The 25,129-nt window shown below is 42.4% G+C and overlaps 1 protein-coding gene across 27 annotated transcripts in view; it reads right to left on the bottom strand.

Moving 5' to 3' along the window:
- Positions 1-25,129, bottom strand: part of LOC101943672 (ATP-binding cassette sub-family C member 3) — a 373,691-nt gene that overhangs the window by 81,210 nt on the left and 267,352 nt on the right. For 26 of the 27 annotated variants that reach the window (XR_010591763.1, XR_010591762.1, XR_010591761.1 and 23 more), the window contains 2 exons: positions 23,249-23,418; positions 12,627-12,815 (listed from right to left, as the gene is read on the bottom strand). Coding sequence is in view for 24 of the 27 variants with exons in the window: in XM_065562811.1 (XP_065418883.1) it covers positions 12,627-12,815; positions 23,249-23,418 (359 nt within the window). In the remaining 3 variants the exon portion in view is untranslated. The remainder of the gene's footprint in view (positions 1-12,626; positions 12,816-23,248; positions 23,419-25,129) is intronic. The other variant, XM_065562804.1, reaches the window with a different exon arrangement.

Genomic DNA, 25,129 nt, shown 5'->3' with positions numbered 1-25,129 from the left:
TGAACCAGAGCAGAGGTTTGAGAAAGACAGCCAGTCTTGATTTAAAAATGGTCAGTAATGGAGGATCCACCACAACACTTGATAAGTCGTTCCAATGATCAATTACCTTCACTGTGAAAAATTCACACCTTATTTCCAGTTGGAATTTGTCTAGCTGCAACTTCCAGCCCTTGGATCTCAGTAGACTGGTCTGCTAGTTCAGGAACATGGCCTGCATCCTCCTCACTTAAGAGGCTGCTCTGAATTCCGACCCGCTGTGCCAGCAGGAGCATAGGCGAAACAGATGGGTGTGGAAGGCCAGGTTTACTCAGTTGCAACGCCTTGCCGCTGGAATATGCTCCTGTTGGAAATATGACTGAGACCAACTTGGCTGCAGTTAGATTGCATTCATTGCAAGATACAGGCTTTGTCTTGGCCTTCTATTGCTTCTGAGTGCTGGGATCCCTGGCAGCTAGCCTAGTGGCTGGGTTTACTTGTGTCTAGCCATGAAAGTTGCTTTAATTGCTCTCTCATCCTTTAGGTATTCAGGTTCAACATTCGCACTTAAAGGCCCTTCATGGGGAATGTTAGCCTAGCTGGGAAATGTAAGAGTTTGTATTTGCTGGTAATATGCTTCATAAGGCACAAAACCAGAGACAGCCCCAGCTCCAAAGAGCTTACAATCTTGAAACTAGGAATACAATGGCCAGACCACTGTGCTGCCCCTTCTGCCAGCATTTAAACCTGTGCACCAGGAGAGTAAAATGTCACCACACTAGAATTCTTCATGCAGTTTGCAGGTAGCAGTTTACTTCTAGTTTGTACAGGTGTAAATGAGCACACGGGGTGCCAGGCAGCAGAGAATAAGGCCCCCTGAAGACAGGACACACTGGAAAATACAGGTGGTGGGGATAAATTAGCGTGGTGGTAGTTTTTTTGGTGTCAGCATCTACACCTCATTGGAGATTGTGCTCTGCTCCTGCCCATGTCTGGGATCTATAGTTTTAGTGTTTGCCAGCTCTAAATATCAGGATTTTATTGGCTGCATTGGTCTTTGATGTAAAAACAAATAGTTGCTGGAGAAATGTGGCTCAGCACAAGAATACAGTAACTCAGGGAAATGGGAAGACGAAGTGTGGACCCCATTGTGGTCAATGGCAAAACGCCTATTGACTTTGATAGGATCTGGATTTCTCCCTTAGTGCCTATTTTACATTAACTCCAGCAGAGGGAAGATGGACCAAATGGGAGGTTCTGACTGTCGTTTCAGTGCAGCTCCATACAGTACAGACAGCCTCTAGAGGTGCTACCACAATACAAATAAACATTGATATAACATTGACAGCAATAGCCTGTACTCTCACCCTGTTTTGCTTCAACTGAATACTGGTGTGTTCTGGACCCTCCTTACTTTGGCCTATAGAAAGCATGGCATGTCAACAATTCTGATTACATTTAATACAAAATTAGTAGCAAAATATTGCAAGAAGCACATTATAGACTCATGGGTTCAATTTATCTCAAAGCTTAACATTTATAGTTTTTCTAGTCATCCCTTTAATTGATTTTTCTCTTGTTTTATGTTCAGTGTTTTCATGCTCATAAGAAGAGCTTTACTCATTTGCAATAAAGTCAGTAACTGATTCCCAGAATTTCCCCTAATATTTTGGGTACAGAAGGGCCCAACCTAGACCCCTGTTCCTGAAGACCCATAAACTCCGCAAGCGTGCAGTGGGGTGCACTCAGATCCAGATTGACCCCTCTTTGTATCTTACAATAGGCTGACTAGAACTCCAGGTCCGAAGTTTACCATGTTCAACATTGGAATCCAGATCTGAATTTTGACATTCCCACAACATGCAGCTTTCTTTATGTTGTTACTTCCTAGTTAATTACAGCAATCATAATTGTCTCCATTTCCCCCCACCCCAAATGCTATTGGGTGCCAGTAGGCAAGGAAAATTATTTTTCCTGAATTAACTCAGTTTTAGAATCCTAGCAGATTTATGACCATCTACACACAGATGACCAATTTTTAGTACGAAGACATTTCTCTACTCCCAATTTGTCTCAGCATTTCTTTGGCTGGATCTGTTCCTCAGCTAGTCATTATGAATTAATGCAACATCGCGTTTTGATGTTTGGAATATTTCTGAATAATTCATTCTTGTTGGTTTTGGGGATGTTACTTACACTGCTGCTGTTAATCATATCGCATTAGTTAGCTGTAAATAATTCCAGGGCTATGGTTTGCTGCGATCATCATTTTGTTAGTGCCACAAATAGCATGAGTTGTTCCTTTTGAAGTAGCTGATTTATTTTAAGCTTTATCTTTTGTAAGACATGTCAGGCAGTTTGGAAGGGGCAAGTTACAAGAGATGGGCACCAGACTGAGTGTGAGATCAGGAAACTTGGGTTTTACTCACACCTCTGCCCTTGACTTGCTGTTGGACCTTGGGCCAATCATGTAGGTTTATTTCGTGCCACAATTCAAGGGCAAATGCACCTGTATTACTCCACCATGGTCCACCAAGGGCACAAATTTAGGGTCCTGGCTCCTCAGCTGTCACCTCTCTTAGATAGAGATCTGCATCTCTCTCCTTCCTGATGGGGGCTTTTCTAGTCTGCACACATCCCTGCCTACACTGTGACAATCCCAACAAGACAGGATGCCTGAACAGGCCAGCATCTGCACATTGCTTTCTCTTTGAAGGCTATGAACAGCTGTGATTGCCAGCAGTTACAAGTTACCACACAAGCAAGCACATTTATTCTTGAAAGCATTACAGAGAAAACATAAAAAAAGCCAATAAAAGTTCCTAGACACAAGCTATCGCCCATCAGTCTTATGGGACCTTGGGAGACCAAAGTCCTTCCAACCCTTCTCAGGAAGGATTGGGGCCCCTCTTTGGACAGAAAGTCCTGCCTGTTTGTTGGATCAGAAGAAAGGCCCTGCATCAGTTTAGACTCATGCTATGTTATAACTGATGCTAGAGTCCTTTCTCTGTTTGCTGGTCTCTGGAGAATCTGGTTTGAACTAATATATGTGATCTCCCCAAGTGGGGATACCTCTTGGAGTGGGGAGGGGATTTCAGCCTGGTGAATTTTCTGTAATCACTACCCTCTGTTTTTAATTCTTGCGAGAGCTGTGGTAGCCCTCTTTCATGGAGTAGAGCAGTGGTTCTCAACCAGGGGTCCAGGGCCCATGAGCAGTTTCAGGGGGTCTGCCAGCAGGACCAGCATTAGACTTGCTGGAGCCCAGGGCAGAAAGCCAAAGCCCCAGTGCATGGGGCTGAAGCCCGGGGCACTGAGCCCTGCCACCTGGGGCTGAAGCAGAAGCCTGAGCAACTTAGCTTTGCAGTGCCTCTTGTGGCATGGGGCCCCACACCATTGTCCTGCTTGTTACCTCTTAATGCCAGCTGAGGCTTTTATATGCAGAAAACCAGTTATTGTGGGCATAAGTGGGCCATGAAGTTTTTATAGCATGCCCGGGGGGCGGGGGGGGGGGGGGTAGCTCAAAAAGAAAAAGGTTGAGAACCCCTGGATTCGAGCACAACCCTGCATAAAACCATTCATTTAAAACCAATGGACCCCAAAGATACTGCATGGGGTTGCAATATTTGTCACAGCTCCTCCATAAAGAAGTTACACACAATCCTGACCCTCCATAATACATACACTTCATACCTGAGAGCTTTCAAGGATATTGCAGGAAATTGTCATATCTGTCACAGAATCATAGAAATGTAGGGCTGGAAAGGGACCTCAAGCGGTCACGTAGTCCATCCCCCACAATGAGGCAGAATTGAGTATGCCTAGACTATCCCTGACTGATGTTCGTTTAACCTGTTCCAATGACAGGAATTCCACAACATTCCTACGTAGCCTGTTCCAGAGCTTTACTATCTGTATATTTAGAAAGTTTTTCCTAACAACCAACTTAAATCTCCCTTGCTGCAAACTAAGCCCATTACTCCTTGTCCTATCCTTGGTGGACATGGAGAACAATTGATCATCATCCTCATTATAACAGACCTTTTACTTATTTGAAGACTTGTCAGGTACCCACCTCAGCCTTCTCTTCTCTAAACATGCCCAATTCTTTCAACCTTTCCTCCCAGGTCAGGGTTTCTAAACCTCTATCATTTTTGTTGCTCTCCTCTGGACTCTGTTCAACTTGTGCACATCTTAAAGTGTGATGTCCAAAACTGGACACAGTCCTCCAGTAGAAGCCATATGGCTATGCATAGTAGGAGTAGAAAGTAAGGACCTCCTCTCACCATAGGTATCAAAGGAGGTGCAGGGGCTGTTACCAAGTTGCTCCCTTTAGTACCAACTCACTGGAAAGGAAATGGGAATGGAGAGGCAGCGGGGAGGAGGAGAATGTGCTTCAGCTACACTCTCTCAGATTCTAGAATGCTCACTACACCGGGAGGGGGCAGGTAATCCTGCTAGCTCTGTGCTGGCTTGGGAACCCCCTTTTGGGGGAGGTGTCTCCGGGGGCTGTTTCTACCCCAGATCTGCATCAAGGTGACACAAAGCAAGAGAGAATCAGGCCCCTTGACTGTATAAATATGAATCCTTTACCACACTGCATGTAGCAGTGATTTCCCATCCTGTCTGTTTGTTGCTACATTTCATATTGAAAGTGACAAACAGGATAAGCAATAAAAATGATCTAGCCATGGCTAAGGGCTTCCCAGTGTGTCCTGCAGAAACCACAGCAGCAGCACCAGCTGCCAGCCGAGCTGAGACTGGCAGCACAAACTCCCAAATGCTTGTAGCATCTCACTGTCACTCAATAGATTAATTCCGTGAACATGCTTTTAAGTGTCTTAAGAGGTTAATTAAACCCCTGGCAGGTATAACATACCTCTGCTCATAAGAGGTTTAGCTGTGAAGGGAGCTTAGCTGGATGCCCGAACAACTGCAGACAAATAGGATATATCACTAGAGTGTATTGAGTGTCAAAGACCCAAACCCCCTATGCTCAGCCCACCTGCCACATTGACCTCATGGTACATTTGTTCCCTATTCCCTGACCAGCTGCCCAACAAATTACCTTCCCTCTCTAATGGGCTGTAACAGATCTATGGCTACTTAGTCTTTTATGGTCATCACAAAACAGCTAGCTGGAATTCCACGACAGCAGCAGGAATCCTGCTCCAAGTGCAGAATCCCCTGCCACTTGAGCTAATGGACACTCTCCCTTAGCTGTATTGAGACTTTGACTCACAGATGAGCAGTTCTGCTTCCGTCCAAGAGGGGGCAGCAGAAGCATGTTCTCACACTCTCTAACCAGTTCATTGCAAGTATCCTTTATCACTTCATATCACTGAGTTAGTGCCTCTGTTATATTAACTCCTTCCTGAGTAGCTTATGAATGACTGGAACCGTTGTGCCTGTATAAAGGAACTGAAAACACAAGTAATAATTAAATGGTTTAGCCACCCTTTTCATTCTCCTGCTGGATCTCTGGAGGATTTCTGTACAGTATTTAACGTATTAGATAGTTAGAGAAATCTTCCATTATTGTTGGCAGTGTTGTTCCCAGGATATTAGAGAGACAAGTTGGGTGAGGTAATAGTGGGTGAGCTAATAGATCTTTTATTAGACCAACTTCTGTTGGTGAGCGAGACAAGCTTTTGAGCTTAAGAGCTCCATTAAGCTTGTCTCTCTCCCCAGAAGTTGGTCCCATAAAAGATATTACCTCATCCACCTCGTCTCTATAGTTAGAGAAAGACCTTTGAATCCTTGCCAGTTACAGCATCCACTGACTCAAGCAATAATACAAAATGTCAGGGTACATTAAATATATAATCCTGCAAAGAAATGAATGTAAAATGTTTTACCCAATGCAGAAATAACCTTCAATTCCAGTGACTGAAATACCAAAACACCAGTAAGTTCATGTCTTTAAATGAGGGGAAAAATGAATAAATAAAAGCAACTCCTCCAATAAATGTAAAGTTCAACTCAAAAATTTCAGCTAAAATGCTGTACTCTGAGCAGATCCCTCTAAATTAGACTAAGTAGCATTGCCATCTAGTGACCAGCACACAACCTACACATGAGCAAATTTGTCCATTTGTCTTTTTTAATCTAGAAATAACACTGCTCTAGCTCCCTTCTCTGAGGATCTCAAAGCCTTGTCAAGCCGTGTAACACCTGCGAGGTACAAATAATTATTCTTATTATACACCTGGGTAATCTGAAGCACAGCACAGTTAAATGATTAATCCAACATCACAGAGAGTCAGCGGCAGAAGTGGAAATAGAACCCAGGAGTCCTGGCACCAGTCCCCTGGACCCACACTGCACTTTATTCCTGTAACCCAGTCTTGCAGTACAGGGTTAAGGTTTAAGGTAATTAATGAGGCTTAGTATCAAATTCTGTTCTCATTTATGCTGCCGTAAGGATTAGATCCAAAGGCCATTGAAGTCAATCGAAAGATTCCCAGTGAATTTAATGGGCTTTGGCTGAGGCCCTACGTCATGAGTAATAATAATAAATGACATCTAGCTCTTGTAGAGCAGTTTTCATCCATAGATCTCAAAGCACTTTACAAAGGAGGGAAATCATATGAAATTCTCTGACTTCAGTGTAAGCGAAGCAAATATGTCCCATAATGTGTCAGTTAGATGGTTAGAGGAAAAGGGCTAAAGGGGACCATTGAGGGAGAAAGTTGCAGTTTATACATTAAGGTTTTATGGTTAACTTGAAAGACTCAAGTTTATCATTTCTTAGAATTATCCCCAAATATTTGACTGTTGCTTTAAAGCTGAAGTGTTAAGACAAAACTGATACATTTGAAAAGTTTGAGTATTAAAAAAACCCCTTCTTAGCCCAATTTATAAATAAAATACAACTTAGTCCTTATATGGTCAGCGGCTCGGATTGCACATCACCTTGCTGTGGGACGACCGTTCTGACTTCAATGAAGTTCTAGGTCATCTCATTGCAGAATCGGGGTCTAAAACATACAGTCACGCTGGATGTCAAGGGTCTATTTATAAATAGCTTACGGAAGGCTAATAAGTGATTAGTAGATGTGTTAAGCGTGGTAATGAGCAGTATGTGTATACATGCTTACAAACAACACCAATAGGTGTTAGAGATGGCCATAAGCCATGGTTATAAGCAATCTGTTGAGTTGGTAGACTAACAGTTAACGACACTTATGTTAAATCATATTCCATACAGCCCAGCTCTGTTCTGCCTAAACACATTTGCACACTCACTAAGATATAATTAACAAGTTTTACCTGCTGAAGCAGGAATGCTTCATTTTGAGCAAGAAATCGCCATCAAAAAGCACAGCGATTTTACAGCAGTAAAATGAAGCAAGACCAACTGTTCAGTAATAGTGGCTGCAAATGGGAAAGCCTGTGAGGGGAAGGATGCTCCAGGGGTTAGGGCACTGGCCTGGACTTTGGTTCAAGTCCCTGCTCTGCCACAGACTTCCTGTGTGACCTTGGGCAAGTCACTAAGGGCTTGCCTACACAAACATTTAGTTCACAGCAAGCTGGAGTGTGAATCTAACCTGCCATGCACTAACTGTCCATGTGGATCCCGCTGAAACACACTGTTTGTTAGTTTGCTTTAATCTACTTCCACTTCAAAATGTTAGTGCACGTCAGAGGATCCACTTGGACAGTTAGTGTGCAGCAGGCTGGTGGGGGGAAAAAGGAAGCTTTGGCCGCTTTGTGCCTCAGTTTCCCTACTGTAAAATGGGGATAATAGCCCTGTCCTATTGCATAAGGGTGTTGTGAGGATAAATAAGTTCAAGCATGTGAGGTGCACAATTACTATGGTAAGGGGGACAATGTAAATACCAAAGAGAAAGTCTGGACTGTTGATTTCATCATCTATTTAAACATGACCTGAAATAATGGGTTTGGTTTGTTTCCACTGAAATTGGAGCATGAGCTGTCTCTTTCTGTAGAATGATTAGATCAGAGGAAACACTGCAACCTAGGACCCTCTGTTGCGTTTTACAGATTCAGACTAACACGGCTACCCCTCTGATACTTGACTGCAACCTAAAGCTCCTTTCAGGCAATGCTAGAAACTCAGAAGCGCTTTTAAATTGCTCTCTGAAAATAGTTACTCACAACAATGAAACAGTGCATTAGTTAATTATATCCAGTATCCAATTAACCCAGTGCACTCATTTGCATCTTTCTACCAATCCAAATGTTTGGGTGAGCTGAGAATTAAAGAAAATTGCCAATTAATTTTGCCAGCCATTTTGAGAAAAGTGAAGCATTCAGTCATTAACTAAGTGACAAAGGGTAGACATAGAACAAAGTAATCAGAACTAAGTGCATGTAGATTAACCTGAAATCAGCATATTGCAGAGAAAATTTCAGAAGCAAAGAGGGAGGTTGACAAGGTCTATTCAAATTAACCCTGGCTTGTTTATGAGATTCTATTTACTTTTATTATAACACCAATTTGTTAGCACCGGAGGATCTCAAAGCACTTACTAACATTAATTAAGACTCACAACACCTATGGGAGTCGGTAAGAGACAGGGGTCACCTCACTTAGCAGTGAAATATAGCCACCTCTGGGAAGGAATGCAACAGCAATTTGACAGTGCACAGCAACACTGTAGGAGAAGACGTGAAGAATGCCATTTCAAAGATGCAGGCTATCATTAGCTGAGTTTAAAATCAGGACAGGAAGCCAGGTTTAAACCTTTTGCTCATTTTATAATCAACCATGTATGTTTATTTCACTGTTCTTACGCGTACATTTCACACATTCAAATAAGTGTACTGCAAGAGCTTTGAAATCAAGGTAGGTGTGTATGGCTGGGTGACTTAGTTGGGGATTGGTCCTGCTTTGAGCAGGGGGTTGGACTAGATGACCTCCTGAGGTCCCTTCCAACCCTGATATTCTAGGATTCTATGACAGCTGGCTCTGCAGGCATCAGTCAGTGCAATGAAGGGCCAGACACCTCCATGGTTGTATATGGTATTCCCGCTCCCTCTCCCCACACAAAGACTGCTCTAGGTATCTGGAGTTCTTGGTGGGGCAAAGGCAGGTCAAGTGTGTGTGTGTGCACACGCACATTGTTTCTTCACCACCCTTATGTCTTACCTTTGTGCGTGTGTGTCACTTCACACCACCAATGCTGGGGAGACCTCTTGAAGGTCCCTGGGACTGCCGCCTTCTGCAGAAGCCCTAGCACTAGAGCCGTGCTGTTAGGGGGAAAGGGAGTCGCCAAAAGCCCAGAACTGGTACAGATGCTTAGGGCAGCTGCTTGGATGTCCTCCTGGCTTTGCGCAGATCCAGAGAGGATTGACAAAGTTTGTGGGCTGGCCCAGCAGCCTGTTCCATGGGTCGGCATACACCATGCCCCCAGTCGGAGAAATCTCCCCTTTTTCCATGGGTTTTCCCATTGGAGGAGTCTATGGGACTTGTTTCTAACACCCAAGTTGTTTAAAGAGAGACTGCGTAGGTGAAGCCCTTTGTATTATTACAGCGCTGCCTCTGGGACGCTGAACTAAAAGCCAAGGCCCTGCATAAATAGTTTGACTGAGCATCAGCCAGAATCTGTCTTTCAAAGATGATTTTCCCTGTACCCAGTCAGCAAGAACATTACAGTCAGTTCATACAACCTTTTATTCTCCCACATCAGAAGGAGCTTGTAAAAGATACCACCAAATCCGCTAGGTGGCAGCAAAAGTTTCCTACATTCTTATTGCAAAATCAGGATTATTTATGTTGATTAGCAGCTTACCCACTAGAGGACTAGTCAGTAACATAGCACACCAGACAGAGACTCAGGAGATCCGCGTTCTAGGGCCATCGCTGCTATTGTCCTGGGGCAAACCACTTCACCCCTGTACCTGTTTCTACTCCAGCCTACAGCAGTGTGAAAAATTGATTTTGGAGTTAAAAATTGGTTTCAGGTCAACACAAAACTGACTCTTTTTGGGAAATGAAAATTCTGGAAAAATCGGTTTCTGATTAAAAAAACCTTTATAAACATAAAAGCAAAGGAAATATGGGGAAAAGAGCTAGCTCCACAAGGGACAAAACAGAGGAAGTAGTAGTACTCTCCCTCCTCCCAGTAGTCCAGTAGTTGGGACACTCACCTGGACTGTGGGAGGCCCAGGTTTGAATCCCCTGTCTGGAGTAAGGACAGGAACCCAACTCTCATTCCTTCCAGCTGAGTGCTCCAGTCAGCTGGTTAGAGAGTGTGTAGCTAGACAGCAAATGTGAAAAATTGGGATGGGGGGGGGGGGGGTAATAGGAGCCTATATAAGAAAAAGACCTGAAAATTGGGACATCTGGTCACCCTATGTGTAGCGCTCTCTCTGGCCCAATGACAATGCAAGTATTAGTACAAAGAGGAACAGCTTCCCCAGGACAGCCTGAGAGAGCCCTGCCCAGAATACCTAACAGCCTGGTAGTTTGGGCCCTCAGTTGTGAGGCGGAAAATGCAAGTTCAAGTCCCTGCTCCAGGTAAATGACCTGCCCAATGGGCTACTGGACAGGAAGGGGGAGGCAGTACCTCTTCCCCCTCAGTTTTGTGGATGTCCCTTGTGTCTCTAGCCTGGAAAACTGAAATGTTTTATGTTTTCCTGACCAAAACAATTTGCCAAAATCCCCACTTGCTTGGTAAGCATTTCAGTTGTCCCTGCAGAAGGGAAGGTTCACTGCTGGGAACCCCCACTCATGGCAGGTCATGGCACAGCAGACTCTTTTCATCTAGCACCCCTGCAGTGGTCTGCTGCTTCTTGTGACTCAGCCCTCCAGGTAGGTCACTTATAGTCCCTCCCCCTCCGAGCCCTTCTGGGGTAACAAAGCCTTCTCCAGCAAGCAATTCAAAGACCTTATGACAGGTCTCCAGCCTAAGGCCCAATGGTCCTTCCATTCCTTGGCTTGGGGCTTCACAACCTTGCCTTCTTTCTAGGGTGCAGAGCCACTCAAGGCTCCTTCTGGAGTCCCCCAGTAAATCTCAATGAAAAATATGAACAAACCACCACGGCCCTCCTCAGGCTCGAGCTTTCATCCCTCCCAAGTTCCCCAGCTGAATGCCTCCCAGGGATTTCTCCCCACAGATCCAAGTCCTGCCCCTTAATCAGGGCTCACAGCCAGAGCTTGCTGCACCCTGCTGACTTCTTGCCACATTTCTCTACTCAGGAAAGGATCCCAAGGCCAACTCTCACCTTGGTTTCTTCTTGGACTCTCCTGGTCTCTCCACTGCCAAGAGGAAGGATGCAGAGGTTGGTCTGTCTCTCCCCCCCATGCAGCTAGCAACCTCCTCACCCTACTTCGGGCTTCCTCTTTTTACAGCAACCACCCTGCTAGGACTCATCTTTAACTAGGCCTGGGCAGAAAGTGCTCTGAGCACTCCAGCTCCAGTTAACTCTTTCAGAGCCAATGTGGGGTATACACCCCAGCACAGACACGAAACAGCATTTTTTTGTGAAAATTTTTTTTTGCTCAGCTCGATTCCAGCCTTCCATCTCTCGTATCTGTTTGGACTGAGACTTTCTCACTCTGGGCTAGCACAGTAGGAGCCTCCAGGGGTGCTAAAATAATAAAGAAAAGCAGAATGCCTTCTGTTTTTAGATTCCCTTTTCTCACCATGTTTTCTGAATGACAGCAGCAGAGGCTGCAGTGAAGATTTTTTTTTTAAAAAGCAATATTTGCTCCGCATCCACTAAATAGCCGCATAATAGTCTCCTGCCTTGTATGGTTAGAACACATGGCATGCCAATAATTATTATTAAACCGCCAGTAGGATTTAGTGCACCAGGCATGTCGTTCTTCTTGCAATGCATCCCTCCGGTTGGAAAAACATAACAATTAGCTGAGCCCACGTTCATTGTGTTGACTGAGCTGAGAAAATTTGTGTTCAAAACACAGAACCCCCTGGACTTAGCAAACCAAGCCAGTTTGTTGTGGCATTCAAATTACTTACCTAATGATACCAAAATACTAAGGGGGGACAGGAAGATACAAAGAAACAGGAGATGTTCCATCAACCACCCGTCTGGATGGGAGCCTTCCAAAAAAAAAAAAAACAAAAAACTCCCAAACAAAAACAAAGTTGAAGGGTTTTCCTGGAAGTGCTCATAAAACAACTTCCTGTCCAGTCCAAAAAGCAGTTTTCCCATGAGGATGGTCTCTGAACCCCAGTCTCTGGGAGCACATTGCCTCAAATCCCTTTCTAAATGGAGACATCCTAAGGGTTAAATCCACCCCTGTGCACAGAGAGCTCGATCCTGCCAGCAGCTCTGCGTTCTTATCCCGATTCAGCAGAGCACTTAAGCACTTGCTTAATTTGACGTCAGTGGGACTGTCACATGTGTAACGTTAGGCTTGTGTCTAAATGCTTTGCTGGACCATGGCACCTTGCAGGGTTGAACTCTCAGCCTGCAGAAGGCACTGAGCCCAGCCAAAGCTGTATTTTGAGGGTTCCAGTGGGCCTCTGGGGTGCATAGCCTTGCCCCAGTCCTTTACACAAGGTAACGTTCACCCTATAGGAATATTATAAAAGCAGCTGTTAGGTCATCATTTTCAATGTGGAGATGAACCTGAACCAAAGCCCTGGATCTGAACACCCTGTGGTGGGCAGATCCTCAGTTGGAGCAGGGCCCCTTTTAGGTTTGAGTGCACTTACCTCGATGATGCCACCCAAGCAAATCAAACACAAGAAATGCACTTGACTAAGTATAACACAGTGATTGAGTTTGCTGTGTACCCTCTCCACTAGATGGTATTCAAAAGATAAGTAGCTGCTACTCCTAGCCACTAAATTCATGGAGATCTGTGCTGAAGGTAAAGGGTTCAAATCCTGCTTGCTGATGACCTGTAAGAAAAAAAAAATTTAACATATAAGTGCTGATTCTCCATTGCTTTGCAACTAGTACAGTCATTTTCACTGGGTGCAAAAGGCTACCACCAAATCAGACCGGTCGCATTTTACACCCCAATTGCACTCAGCGTGCACTGATGTAAATGACTGCATGAGTTGCCCGGCAGCAGAGAATGCTTCAGGTAACCAAACCAGGATTAGTCACTCAGAGAGAATTCCAAAGCTTCCTTGTTAACAGCAAAAGAAGATTTCAGGGCACAGATCAACTCCATCCCTTTCTCCTGTCTGCCACTGACAGCCTTCACTGAAGTGCTTATTACCAGAAAGCTCCAGAAAAAGTCCTTTCCCTTTCCTTGTGGATTTTTTATTATACAGCCGCTAGCCAAGCTGCATTCAGTCCCCATCTAATGCAACTGCTAACGTGCAATGACTACCTTGTTTATAGCAAAGCCACACACCCTTGGCGACATGCTGGGCCAAACTCATCTTTGGGGTAACGCCAATCACTTCACAAAGGATTGACATTTGCTAACCATTCTTTAACCCTGCCAGTCTGCTTCAGCTAAGTTATACAATGTCCCCTCCGTCATGTTTACAATTAGAACTTGGGCAGATCAAAGTTTCGAGCAGTCTGAATGATAAATAGATTAGCATCATCAACAACAAAAGAAGTGAAGTGCGCATTTTTCTTTTCAAAAGCTTTTAATAGGACACGTTTGTTTTTGTCATTTGTAAAGATTTACACTCATTTTTGTTTTTAAAAAAGAGAGAACATTTTAACCCAATTTTCCCCTTTAATACCATCTTTTGTTGCCCTGATCAAAGACCGAGTTTTTGGTCTATATACCTGATACAGTATAACAATATAGTAAGTATTAAATACAAAGTTCTATCATATATGCTAGATTGTTACGGACATTGCAATGGTACTGTGCCTACTCTAGTCATCTCGTGTAATAGTGTACATGGATTATTATAGTCAAGGGGGCAGAAAAGGGGGACCAGGGCATAGCCTAATTTACAACATTAAATCTTTTTTATTTCTTTGTGCCTTACACCAAACCTTGTGTTGAGTGCAATCTACAGAAGCCAAAAACAGTGTTTTTCCCCCTTCCTCCAAATTATCTACAGTTTAAATAACCTGTAATCTGTCTATGAATAGTTATGTGCAATGGCTGCAACTATGGAATTTACATTTTTCCAGACACGATCACCATCTCTTTTCCTCTCACACGTAAGACTGGCAATAGCAGAATATTCTATTCCCATCTGTTTACAGTAAATCCACAATATTAAAGTGCTGGTGTGCTTTGAATGAACTGGAGAGCCACGGGACTGTGCATTAGCATCAGGGCTGGCTGACTTCTTAGGGTGGACATGTTTTATACCAGTACAGTTCTTTAGCAGTGTAGCCCTGCAACATCCTAGAACTTTAGCTTAGCTACTCACTTCTAACCATTACCTTTATGCGGTCTTTGGAACTAGGTTATAAATCTTGGAATATACTAGGTCTGGCCCCAAATTTATTAAAAGAAAATATTAGACATAGCTGCTTCTCTTTCCAAGATGCTATGCACACTTTTAACAATTTCTCTACAGATTTCTACAAAAATATAAAAATTCAATCAACATAACCATTCTACAGAATTCCTGTGGATTTTTTTACATTTTTCTTTAAAAAAAAGTCAACTTCTATAAAACCCCCCAAAGGTATTTAAAATGATTTGAAGATTATTGCACACTCTGTAGTACATATATTTGTTTTTCAAAAGGGCAGCTAGAAAAAAACTCTTATCAGTTAGAAAACAAACGATTTTACATGCATTTTTTTTCCTGAATGCATCTTCGTACAGTATGTTTCTATTGATTGGTCTTTATTGAACATGAATGTATGATGTAAACTTTGTTTTATTGTTATTCACACAACCCTTGTCAGTAGGCAAAACCCCAAGTACTGAAAATAGAACAGTTTTTAAGTTAGACAGTTGTTAGGCTTCCTGTTACAGTTGGAGCTGTGAGCATGGATTGACATTACCTCACCTTCTTGCACCATGATTTCAGGCTAACATATTGCATGTTATATTACCAGGAAGGTACTGTGTTGTGTAGACCTCTTACTATTCAGCTCCACTCCAGCTACAGAAACACATTGCTAGTCATTTAGCAAATTTGGGTACCGTAATTTTAGTGGCCCAACCATTTTGCTGGATTATTTGGTATGCTCAAAAGGAAAGTCTAAAGCTCATTAGGCATGTAAAACCAAAAAGGGATTAAGAATATTTCTCAGGCTTAATGCACTGTAATTTTATTATTTCCTTAAATGGGATCTGGGTGAAGCACTGATGAAAGGTTTGTTTGTAACGATTGCTTTAATTGGGTTTAATTTTGGACTTGGACTCGGATTATGAGAGAGAATGCTCTGTGTGAGGCACATCTTAGGACTCTTGAGCAGGGTTAAAAAAAAAAAAAAAGCAGCCCACCATCCTAGCCAAGAAATAATCTATTTGGAAGAAACAGTACAGAATGTTAATTTTTAAAATAAATGGATTGTTTCCTGCTGTATAATCCCTGACTTTTGTACAGGACTTGCAAAATCAATGATGATTGTTTAGGAAAGTAAACTTCCTCAAGTAATTTAAATCTTCACATAGATCTATTAAATATAGGGCATCTTCCTTGTGTATATTTATTTGAAGCTAATCTCGATACAAAAAGGAACACTGGGAGAATCTCTGAGCCCACCAAAGGACTTGGAACCAAGGTTTCCTAGGAGTTTGAAAAAAATCAGTGGCGCTCAAAGAATTTCAATCTCCTGAATAAGAGAACTAGTCATTTTGAATTAAACTACCTCAAATCGGTCTCTTAATTACACTGGTATAAGGCTAAATCTGCAAAATCCTGTAAAGATTTATGCATGTGCTTGACGTTAAGCATGGTAGTAGTCTCATTAATTTAATTGGGACTACTCCCATACTTGAAATGAAATGTGGATTAGTCTTTAAGGAGCCTCAATCTGAAGTCGTCTCTATTGAGGCTCAATGAAATTCGCTTCAGATTCACACTGGAGTAGCTGAGAGCAGGATTGGGCCTACTGGGCCAAATTCTGCAGTGCTTCATATTCTGCATTCTCTCCCTGACTTTGATTTTACAAACAGAGTTTTGCATGGGGCGTTAGCACAGAGTTTAGCCCATGAATTTTGGAGATGATTGACATTAAGGACATGTTATAAACATTTGGTAAAAATTCTATCTTAATTTATTCTCGTACCACAATTCGAAAGAATTTCTGGTTAAAGTCTTTCCAGGTTTGGAAGGAAATTGAAAGTAGGGCCTTACAAATTAGCTCCCAGTTGTGGCACTGAAAAACTCGTCTGTTTTACCTAAGATAAATAGTTGTTGTATTGCAGGCTTCCCTACTCTTTTTGGTAATGACCTTCAGCTAAGCTCTGATTCTGCAAAGCATTCTTATTCAGGGAAGCACGTAAGCATATGCTTATCTTTGAGCACCTAAATCCTATTGACTTCAATGAGACTAAACACATGCTTAAAATTAAGCTCATGCTTCAGGCCCAGATTTTTAAAGGTGTTTAGGCGTTGCTGTGCACAGCATTGCAATGCCTAACCGATTTAGGAGCCTACATCTAATTTTTAAAAGAGATTTGGGCACTTAGGAGCCAAAATCCCGTGGGCAGTTGATAATATTTAGCTCCTAAGTGCCTAAATCACTTTGAAAATGAAATTTAGGCTCTTAAATCAGTTAGGCATTGCAGTGCAACAATTCCTAAATAATTCAAAAATCTAGGCTTAAGTGCTTTGCTGGACAGGGATGATCATAAGAACATGCTTAAATGCTTTCCTGGATCAGGGCTATATGGAGTTTAGCTAACTGCAGCTCTTACTTAGGGGTCTGATTCTCCTCTCTCATAGGTGCAAGTAGGAGTAACTCCATTGAACTCAATGGACTTAGACTAGTGTAAAACTGCTGACAGGAGAGCTCAGGATTGGGTTCTAGGTATCTAAAGATATTGGGTAAAATTGTAAAAAGTGCCCATGGGATTATGTGTCTAAATCACTTGGGTACTTCTGAAAATTGCATCCATTGACAAGTTTTTAAGAACCACCATTGTAATCAGCAGCAATATATGTAATACCTTTTTATAAACCAATATTGTGTCATGCTAGTATGCAGTTAAATTCTCTTTACATTAGAAATCTTCATGCATCTGTTTTGACTCTGATGGGTGATTTAACTTTAGTTTGGAAAATTATTCGATTATTAAAAAGAATTCCATTGCATTTGTAAAATATTCAAATGACTATTTTCCACAGAAAACTATTAAGTTTAAGGGGGGGAGGGGTTACATTACAGTTCAAAATTATTCTCCTTCCTTGTTGACTGTGGAATATATTTCCTCTGTAATGCACTAATTGGCTATACCCTGTGCTTTGCAAAAAAACCAAACCAAACCAAAACAAAAAAGGATTAAATATGTATTTTATGTTAAAATGTCCATAAAACCCAAACCTTATCTCAGAAATATTCTGAGATACATAAAATAGAAGAAAATTAAACAAGATTTTAGTCACAAAATGTACTACATCCCGCAATACTAGAGTCAATTAATTTAATAAAATATAATATACATATAGATTCTGCACAATGTATTGCTTTTACCTAAGCAGAACATATGCTTAAGTAAGCGTGATATAGGTTAACCACTCTTTAACCAGCTGGTTCTTTCAACTTTCTTTGGAAATTTTTACCCAGTGCCATTTGAAAACACAGAGGGTTTTTTTGTTTGTTTTTAATTTGTATTTTTTTTATTACACGAAAGGAAGAAAACATTTGGCACCAACAGAAATATAATTCAGGGATCCATTTCTGCTTGATCAAAGGAAAAACTAGGAAGTGTCAACAAGTCTGTCTTTGGGGTAGGAGATGTTGACATACTGTCTGGAAGCAGCGAATCTCCTATATCCATTGAGTCCTTGGAATCACAAGATGGTGCACGCCTTCGCAAGCAAATGTCTGCACTGGGAGGTGAAATACCATGAGATCCTCTAGGTAACAAACGTTGTCCATCTGGTGGATCTATAGATATACACGGGGGGCTCAGTTTTTTCTTCTGCCGGGCTCCTTGCAAGCCTTCCATTTCACTTAAGACCTGACTTATGAAGCCAGAAGAGCTAGATGTGGAATGGTGCTGAGGGCTGTTTTGCATGGAACAAATTTCTATTGAATGTCTCCTTTGATCATCTAACCAAGATGACGGTTTTCTGAGAAGACCCTGGGTATCTACACTGTAGTATTTCTTCAGGTCCTTCAAAGTAACATTGCTGCTATTGCCTATGTTCCTCTTAGGAGTTAGAGGTGGAACCACTGAACAGGCACTCAAGGCTGTACAAGTTCCTGAAGTGAAAGGCTCCAAAGAGCTGTTTATTTCAGATACTTCTTGGTCCATCGAGTCTCTAAGTGTCTCTTGATATGAGCCTGTACATGCACACAAAGCTGGTGTGTGCTTGGATATATTATACCGATTGTGGGAATGCTGAGTGCGAACACTTGATCGGCCCCAGCAGGCCGATTCACTTGCTTCTGATGGGTCCTCTGTGGATCCAGCTGGCACATTTGTATCAGAGAGTTCATTCACCTCAGCATGCAAATTCTCTTTGCTTTCAGAGCAATACATGTCCAAGGAGTCATTCCTTATTGCCACCTGTAGCAGAGTGCCAAGGCATTGGGGATGAGGATAGTTGTCAGATAAGAGAGACACACCAAACAAAGGTTAGTACAAGGAAGGCACAAAGTTAACAAGGCAGGTTGTCATGCCTGGGGCCAAACTCTGCTTTGAAAAACCACTAACACAAATGCAGAGAAAATCCAATGACTTTCATATTCTAACATAGAATACATATTATAGTAACACTATGACTTCATTGGCGTTACTCTGGGTTTACACCAGTACAAGTTAGAGCAGAATTTGGACTTTAATGCTTTAAGAATATCCACTCTCAGGTTGTATCCCTAAAGTATATAGGATTAGAGAACCCAAAGCAAAACACTCATCAAAACTTTACCCAAGGTTTGGCCTTATTTTTACTTCTGCAAATGAGGAAGGGGTTAATTCAAAGCCCATTCAAGTCAATGGGAGGTCTTCCATGGACTTCATTAGGCACTGGATCAAGGCTTAACTTTAAGCACACAAATCGTCCGGCTGAAGTCAATGGGATTACACATATGCTTGAAGTTAACTTTGTGCTCAAGTGCTTTGCTGGGCCATGAGCTGAAGCCCTAAAAGAAGGGAGTTTGGAACATTGTTAATGAAATATAAACACCCCCCCCCCCATGCACTAAGCCCTGCTCCTGCCGGCCCATACTCACATGAGTAGTCGGAGTCCAATGGAGCTACTCCCCAGCATACCCATACATGTTGCCATATCTGGGCTTAGTTATCCTACCTCTGCATTTCCAGTGTGCCCTGTTCTCTATGCATTCATCTTTTTTAGCATGCAAATCTGAACATCACTAGCACAGTGCCTATCTTTGGCCCTATCTAGGGACTGGTTTGCATAAGAACGCAGTCAGTTACTACTGCCAGCCACTGCTCTAGTTCAAGCTGTCCAGGCACATGCTTCTAGCACTCACGCCCCAATGGTCAAACCCCACTGGAGACTGAAGAAGGGAGGGGGGGAATTTTATATAAGATCTTCAGGGCAAGGACTGTCTATTATGTGGTTGAGGACATTGCTGGTACTAAATAAATAAGGGCCCAATCCTTGATCCTAAAAATGCTAAGTGTCCCTAAATCTCAAAGAATTGGCTGGTATTGAATACATTTATATGATATAGAATTACTTGAAAATTCTTGTTGGTAAGATGATTTTTATTAATGTGAAATGGACGACTGTACCTCTAGAGTGGAGCATCTGTAATTATTTCCACCTATTAGAAGTGTGAGTTCAGACTCCTCAGGGGATGTTTTGCCTACACTGTTGGGAGTCAGATACAGGCTTATTTTCCCCGTAGCTGCAAACTGGTTTGGAGCAGCACCTTCACATGGCAGTTTTACCTATCCAGTTTCAGGAGTCAGTGTGTTCCATAGTGCGGTGTGCCCCTTTGCTAAAGGGTTTATAAATCCATTTTAATAGCTCTTCATGCAAATGTCTCATCTTGGGGAGATTGTTTATTTTCCTTTTTCCAATATTTGAAAAAGAAAAAATACAGCTGGCCCCACTTTAATATACCGGGATGAAGAGATGGGCTATTAATTGTAATAACACTTTTGTCGTCTAGCAGCTGAAAATTACTTTTTTAAAATGAAACTTTATGAACTAGTCTATAAATATCAACCAGTTTGTTTTTTGCTGGGAAAAACTCAGAATCATAGAATCATAGAATATCAGGGTTGGAAGGGACCTCAGGAGGTCATCTAGTCCAACCCCCTGCTCAAAGCAGGACCAATCCCCAGACTACAGGATATACACACACCCTGATCCTCCAAAGCTTTATGCAACACACACACACACATACACACACACACACACACACACACACACACACACACACACACACACACACACACACACACACACCCCTGCAAAGATGTAAGCACATGAGTAGTCCCTTTGAGTTTAATAAGTCTTCCCCTATACTTCAAATTAAGCACGTGCAAGTATTTGCAGGAAAGTTTACATACACAAATATATATGCACACATATACATAATAATATAAAAATGTGTTAGTGTGGGTATATGTTCACACACACACAAAAGTGTGTGTTTATATTACTAACATGTATCTGGAATCTTGATAGAGTTTGCATGCTCGCCTCTTATTTGGACCACAAATTCGAAATTCTGTATTAATGCGTTTAAACGATAGACTGCAATGTTTATCTGACAGCCTGGAGTTAAACGCAAGCTGCTAACCTGAGTTAAAAGCCAAGTTGCCATTTCTTCACTGCTATTTTAACCTGAGTTAGCTGGTCCGAGTTAAGTACACCTTTTTCTGCAATGTAGACGTACTCCAGTCTGTGTTCCCATTGAAGAGAATGGTAGAATTCCCATTGATTTCAATGGGAGCAGATTAGGCCAGTGCTAAACCCTTTTGAAAATCTCACATGTTGTGACATAGGATAGACTATTGGGAACATTCTGGGTACGATTACACACTCATACATGTTTGCATCTCCCACTGGTTTTACCTGGAGTTCTGTGTGTTAAACTTAAGGCATTAAGGCCTGATCCTCAGCTGGTGTAAACTGGCATAACTCTTGAAATCAACTGAGCCGTGCTGATTTATAGCAGCTGCAGTTCTTGCTCTTAAAGTGCAAACCAACGGTCTATTAAGAATTATCCTGTAGTCTTATGGTGCAGTAACTACTATGGAAAATATGAAGAAAATGGAGTTAAAGAAGATGGCTAACATGGTAATTTATATTAGAAATACCAGCCAAAAGGTTGGGGCTGTTACCTATCAGAAGCTGAGGGAAGATTTTCATGAATTGGAAACATTAAATCAATTAGTTTCCCCATTAGTGTCGACTGGGCTGCCTGGCTGGCCTGGTGCAGTCTAATACACATTGGGAATTTAACTTGTCAGTTTAATATTACAGATTAATGTAACTGCTAACCTTAGTGCCTCAGATTCATTTTTAGGGCTCAATAAATTAACTGTCTTATTTTCTCAGTGTAAAAAAGGAAGATCATTTGAATAAAGGAGGATATATTTCATTCACGTATACATTATTTTGGGAAAAATAAAAATGATCCACTCTGCATTTCATTTATTTATATACACTTACATATACACATACACACACACACACCACACAATATTTTATATGTATATTATATATATATAGAAAATCAGACACAGGAAACTAACTATTGGGTAAAGATGAGCTACAAAATTAGCCAAATATATGGCTCTGATTCAGCAAAACACTTTTAACATGTTTTTAATTTGACGCTTAAGTGTTTTACTGAACAGGGACAGATTTAAACATGCTTAAAGTTAAGCACATGTTTAAGTACTTGGCTGAATCAGGGCCTATATCACTGGAAATAAGAAAACTGATATGGGGCCAAGAATAAGTGTCCTCAAAACCCAGGAGGGTTGTTGTTAAGGTATATATTTGTTAGAAAACAGAAGATAGTAAACTAAAGGCAGCATGGTAGCAGCAGCGGAGGCATTACATACCCATTGGTTTCAGGTGGATTTGTATTCGGCATAGGCAGGGCTGGCTCTGGCTTTTTGGCCGCCCCAAGCAAAAAAAAAACGGGGCGGCCAGAACAGCAAAGCATAAAAAACAAAAAAAACCCAGTGATCTGTGCGCCGGAGTGCGGGTGCAGGGGGAGCAGCTAGCGGGGGGGGAGGGAGAGGGAGTGGGCGGGAGAGGGAGAGAAGGGGGGCGGCCAAGGCTACAGCAGGGCACTGCCATGCGGCCCCTCCCGCCGCGCGCCACCTGCTGCCTGCCAGGAGGGCTCCGCTTCGGTTGGCGGAAGGGAAGGACGGGGACTGCCCTGCCGGGCTTGCTGCAGGGCGCGCCCGTCCTCCGCACCGCCGCCCCCTACAGGGCAGCCGGAGCAGAACAACAACAACAACAAAAAGCGACCATGCTGCCCTAGGATTGGGTAGAATGCCGCCTCGTTCAATCTGCCGCCCCAAGCACCAGCTTGCTCGGCTGGTGCCTGGAGCCGGCCCTGGGCATGGCTCAACTGTGCCTTCACTGCTGCTAACCATCCTAGCATGGCTACCTTGCTATTTATACTCAGGCTAGCATGATTATGTGTACACAGGCAGGGGAATCACATCCCAACTTGTAATGCAGATGTAGCATTGGCTTCCTAAATCACTTAGGCATGTTTGAATTTTTTCTCCTACTCTCATGAGGAAAATACTCTTAGCTTAGATAAAAACGAAAGTAACTCGACTTGATATCACTGCTCTAGAAAGGGTACATTTCCCACTTCGGCTTGTTCAGACATAAAAGCCAAACACACATTTCCTTGTCAAAAGTGATGGCTCTTCCCTACGAGAGGAAATTACAGCAATCATAGAGTTGATTGGGGAGGATTATCGGCAATCATTGTGCACTCTCAAAGGTTGGGGAAAGCATTCCGTGGCTGTTAGGAACTAGTTCAGTGAACTCCAATGACCCCTAAGGAACACTTGGCTGTATCAATGAAAAGGCTAGGAAGGACAAAGTATTAATCAAATGGAGAACGTTTCCTATTGCCAAAGGAGATGTAAGCCATCACACGGCTCTTTAGAGAACATTCAATGGGTTTCTCTTCAAAAATTGACCAATCTTTTGGGGATTATTGCTAGATGAGGGTTACAGATCTCATGAAATTGCGATATAAAGCTTAGTAACCCATCAGTCTTGAACTACAGCCTGTTCACAGTCACAGCTCTGCTTACCTGCCTACGAAGTAATCTTTCTGCAGAGGGAGAATGCACAGTTGGGGGGATCTTGGATTTGCTTTCCCAGTCCAAATTGCCATGAGGTCTTATGTGGTGAAAATGATCTTTTGGGATTTGCAGGAGAGAACTGGTGTCAGCAGGCTGCGACCGCACGGAGGCCGTTGAACCTTGACAAAGGGACAGGAAACAGGAATGTGACACACATTCATCAGTAGATGCCTCCCATAGCTTAATAACCTTTCAGTGAAAACTCTCCCATTGGACCAGACAGGCATTGCACAATGAATTATTTTTATTAACAAAAAACATTTACTTCAACCACCAACTCCCGGAGATCAGGGAGAAACTCCCTTGTTGGTAGGGTGACCAGATGTCCTGATTTTATAGCGACAGTCCCGATATTCGGGGCTTTGTCTTATATTGGTACCTATTACCCTCTACTCTCGCCCCAGTTTTTCACACTTGCTATCTGGTCACCCTACTTGTTGGTAGACTATTCCATAATTATCTATAATGGGGTTTTCTTGGCACCTTCCTCTGATGCATTTGGTACTGGCCACTGTCAGGGACACTGATTTAGATTGACTACTAGTCTGGTCCAGTCTGGTCATTCCTATATTCCTCCTTTACAATGAATAACTTTGCAGAGTGGTATTCACCTAAACATTTAAAAGGCCTGATTTTGAAACCCAGCCTCTATATTTGTGGGTGCAGATCCCAGTAAGCACACATCTACTTACCTGACTAGCTGCAAATCAACTAGCTGCATCTAAATATCGGCATGTATGCCTGCAATAAATTGAGTGAGCAAAACTGCACTTGCAAAAATAGGTGGCAAGTTTCAACATCAGGCTGGTTTCACAAAGCATCATGGGAGGAGGAAATATTCTCTAGAGCAGGGGTTGGCAACCTTTCAGAAGTGGTGTGCCAAGTCTTCATTTATTCACTCTAATTTAAGGTTTCGCGTGCCAGTAATACATTTTAACATTTTTAGAAGGTCTCTCTCTATAAGTCTATAATATATAACTAAACCATTGATGTATGTAAAATAAATAAGGTTTTTAAAATGTTTAAGAAGCTTCATTTAAAAGTAAATTAAAATGCAGAGCCCCCCAGCCAAGACCTGGGCAGTGGGAGTGCCACTGACAATCAGCTCGCGTGCTGCCTTTGGTACGCGTGCCATAGGTTGCCCACTCCTGCTCTAGAGGCTCTCCTTGACCTGAAGTGGTTGCTGGCTACATTGGAAACTTTACAAAGCCTTCCCCTCAAAGGCCAACATTTTTCAAAGTAATTCATTTAACATGGAATGCATCCCACAGAATCTCCTTTGTCCTGGAATATTCCACCACAGAATAACAGTCCTCTTATGAAAGAATGTTCAAACAAATACCTCCTGCAAATGCCAGGTTTTCTGACAACAAAACTCTTTTCAGGTTGAAATATTGTACTGTTGTTATTATTTATTGGTGATTATGGCCCCTTTTGCTAATGACATTTTATAGAATTACAAACTATAAACAGGTGGGAATTCACTGAAATGCAGCCACTTTTTAGATGGAATAAGGCAGCCATTTAAAGGGTACCAGCAACACTATATAGCATCTTAGAACCAGGGCCGCCCAGAGGATTCAGTGGGCCTGGGGCAAAGCAATTTCGGGGGCCCCTTCCATAAAAAAAAGTTGCAATACTATAGAATACTATATTCTCGTGGGGGCCCCTGTGGATCCTGGGGCAAATTGCCCCACTTGCCCTCCCCTCTGGGCAGCCCTGATTAGAACAGGGTGTATAGAATACTTTGTCCAGTTAAAGCAATGGAAATTTTGCCAGGACACCGATGCAGACGTAAAACACAAGGTATTTAATTGGTTATGACATGGT

Source organism: Chrysemys picta, chromosome 12 (genome assembly GCF_011386835.1).
Source record: "Chrysemys picta bellii isolate R12L10 chromosome 12, ASM1138683v2, whole genome shotgun sequence".
In the NCBI taxonomy this organism is placed as follows: domain Eukaryota; kingdom Metazoa; phylum Chordata; order Testudines; family Emydidae; genus Chrysemys; species Chrysemys picta.
The sequence above is the reverse complement of the archived record's forward strand: the minus strand, read 5'-3'. Positions and strand labels throughout refer to the sequence as shown.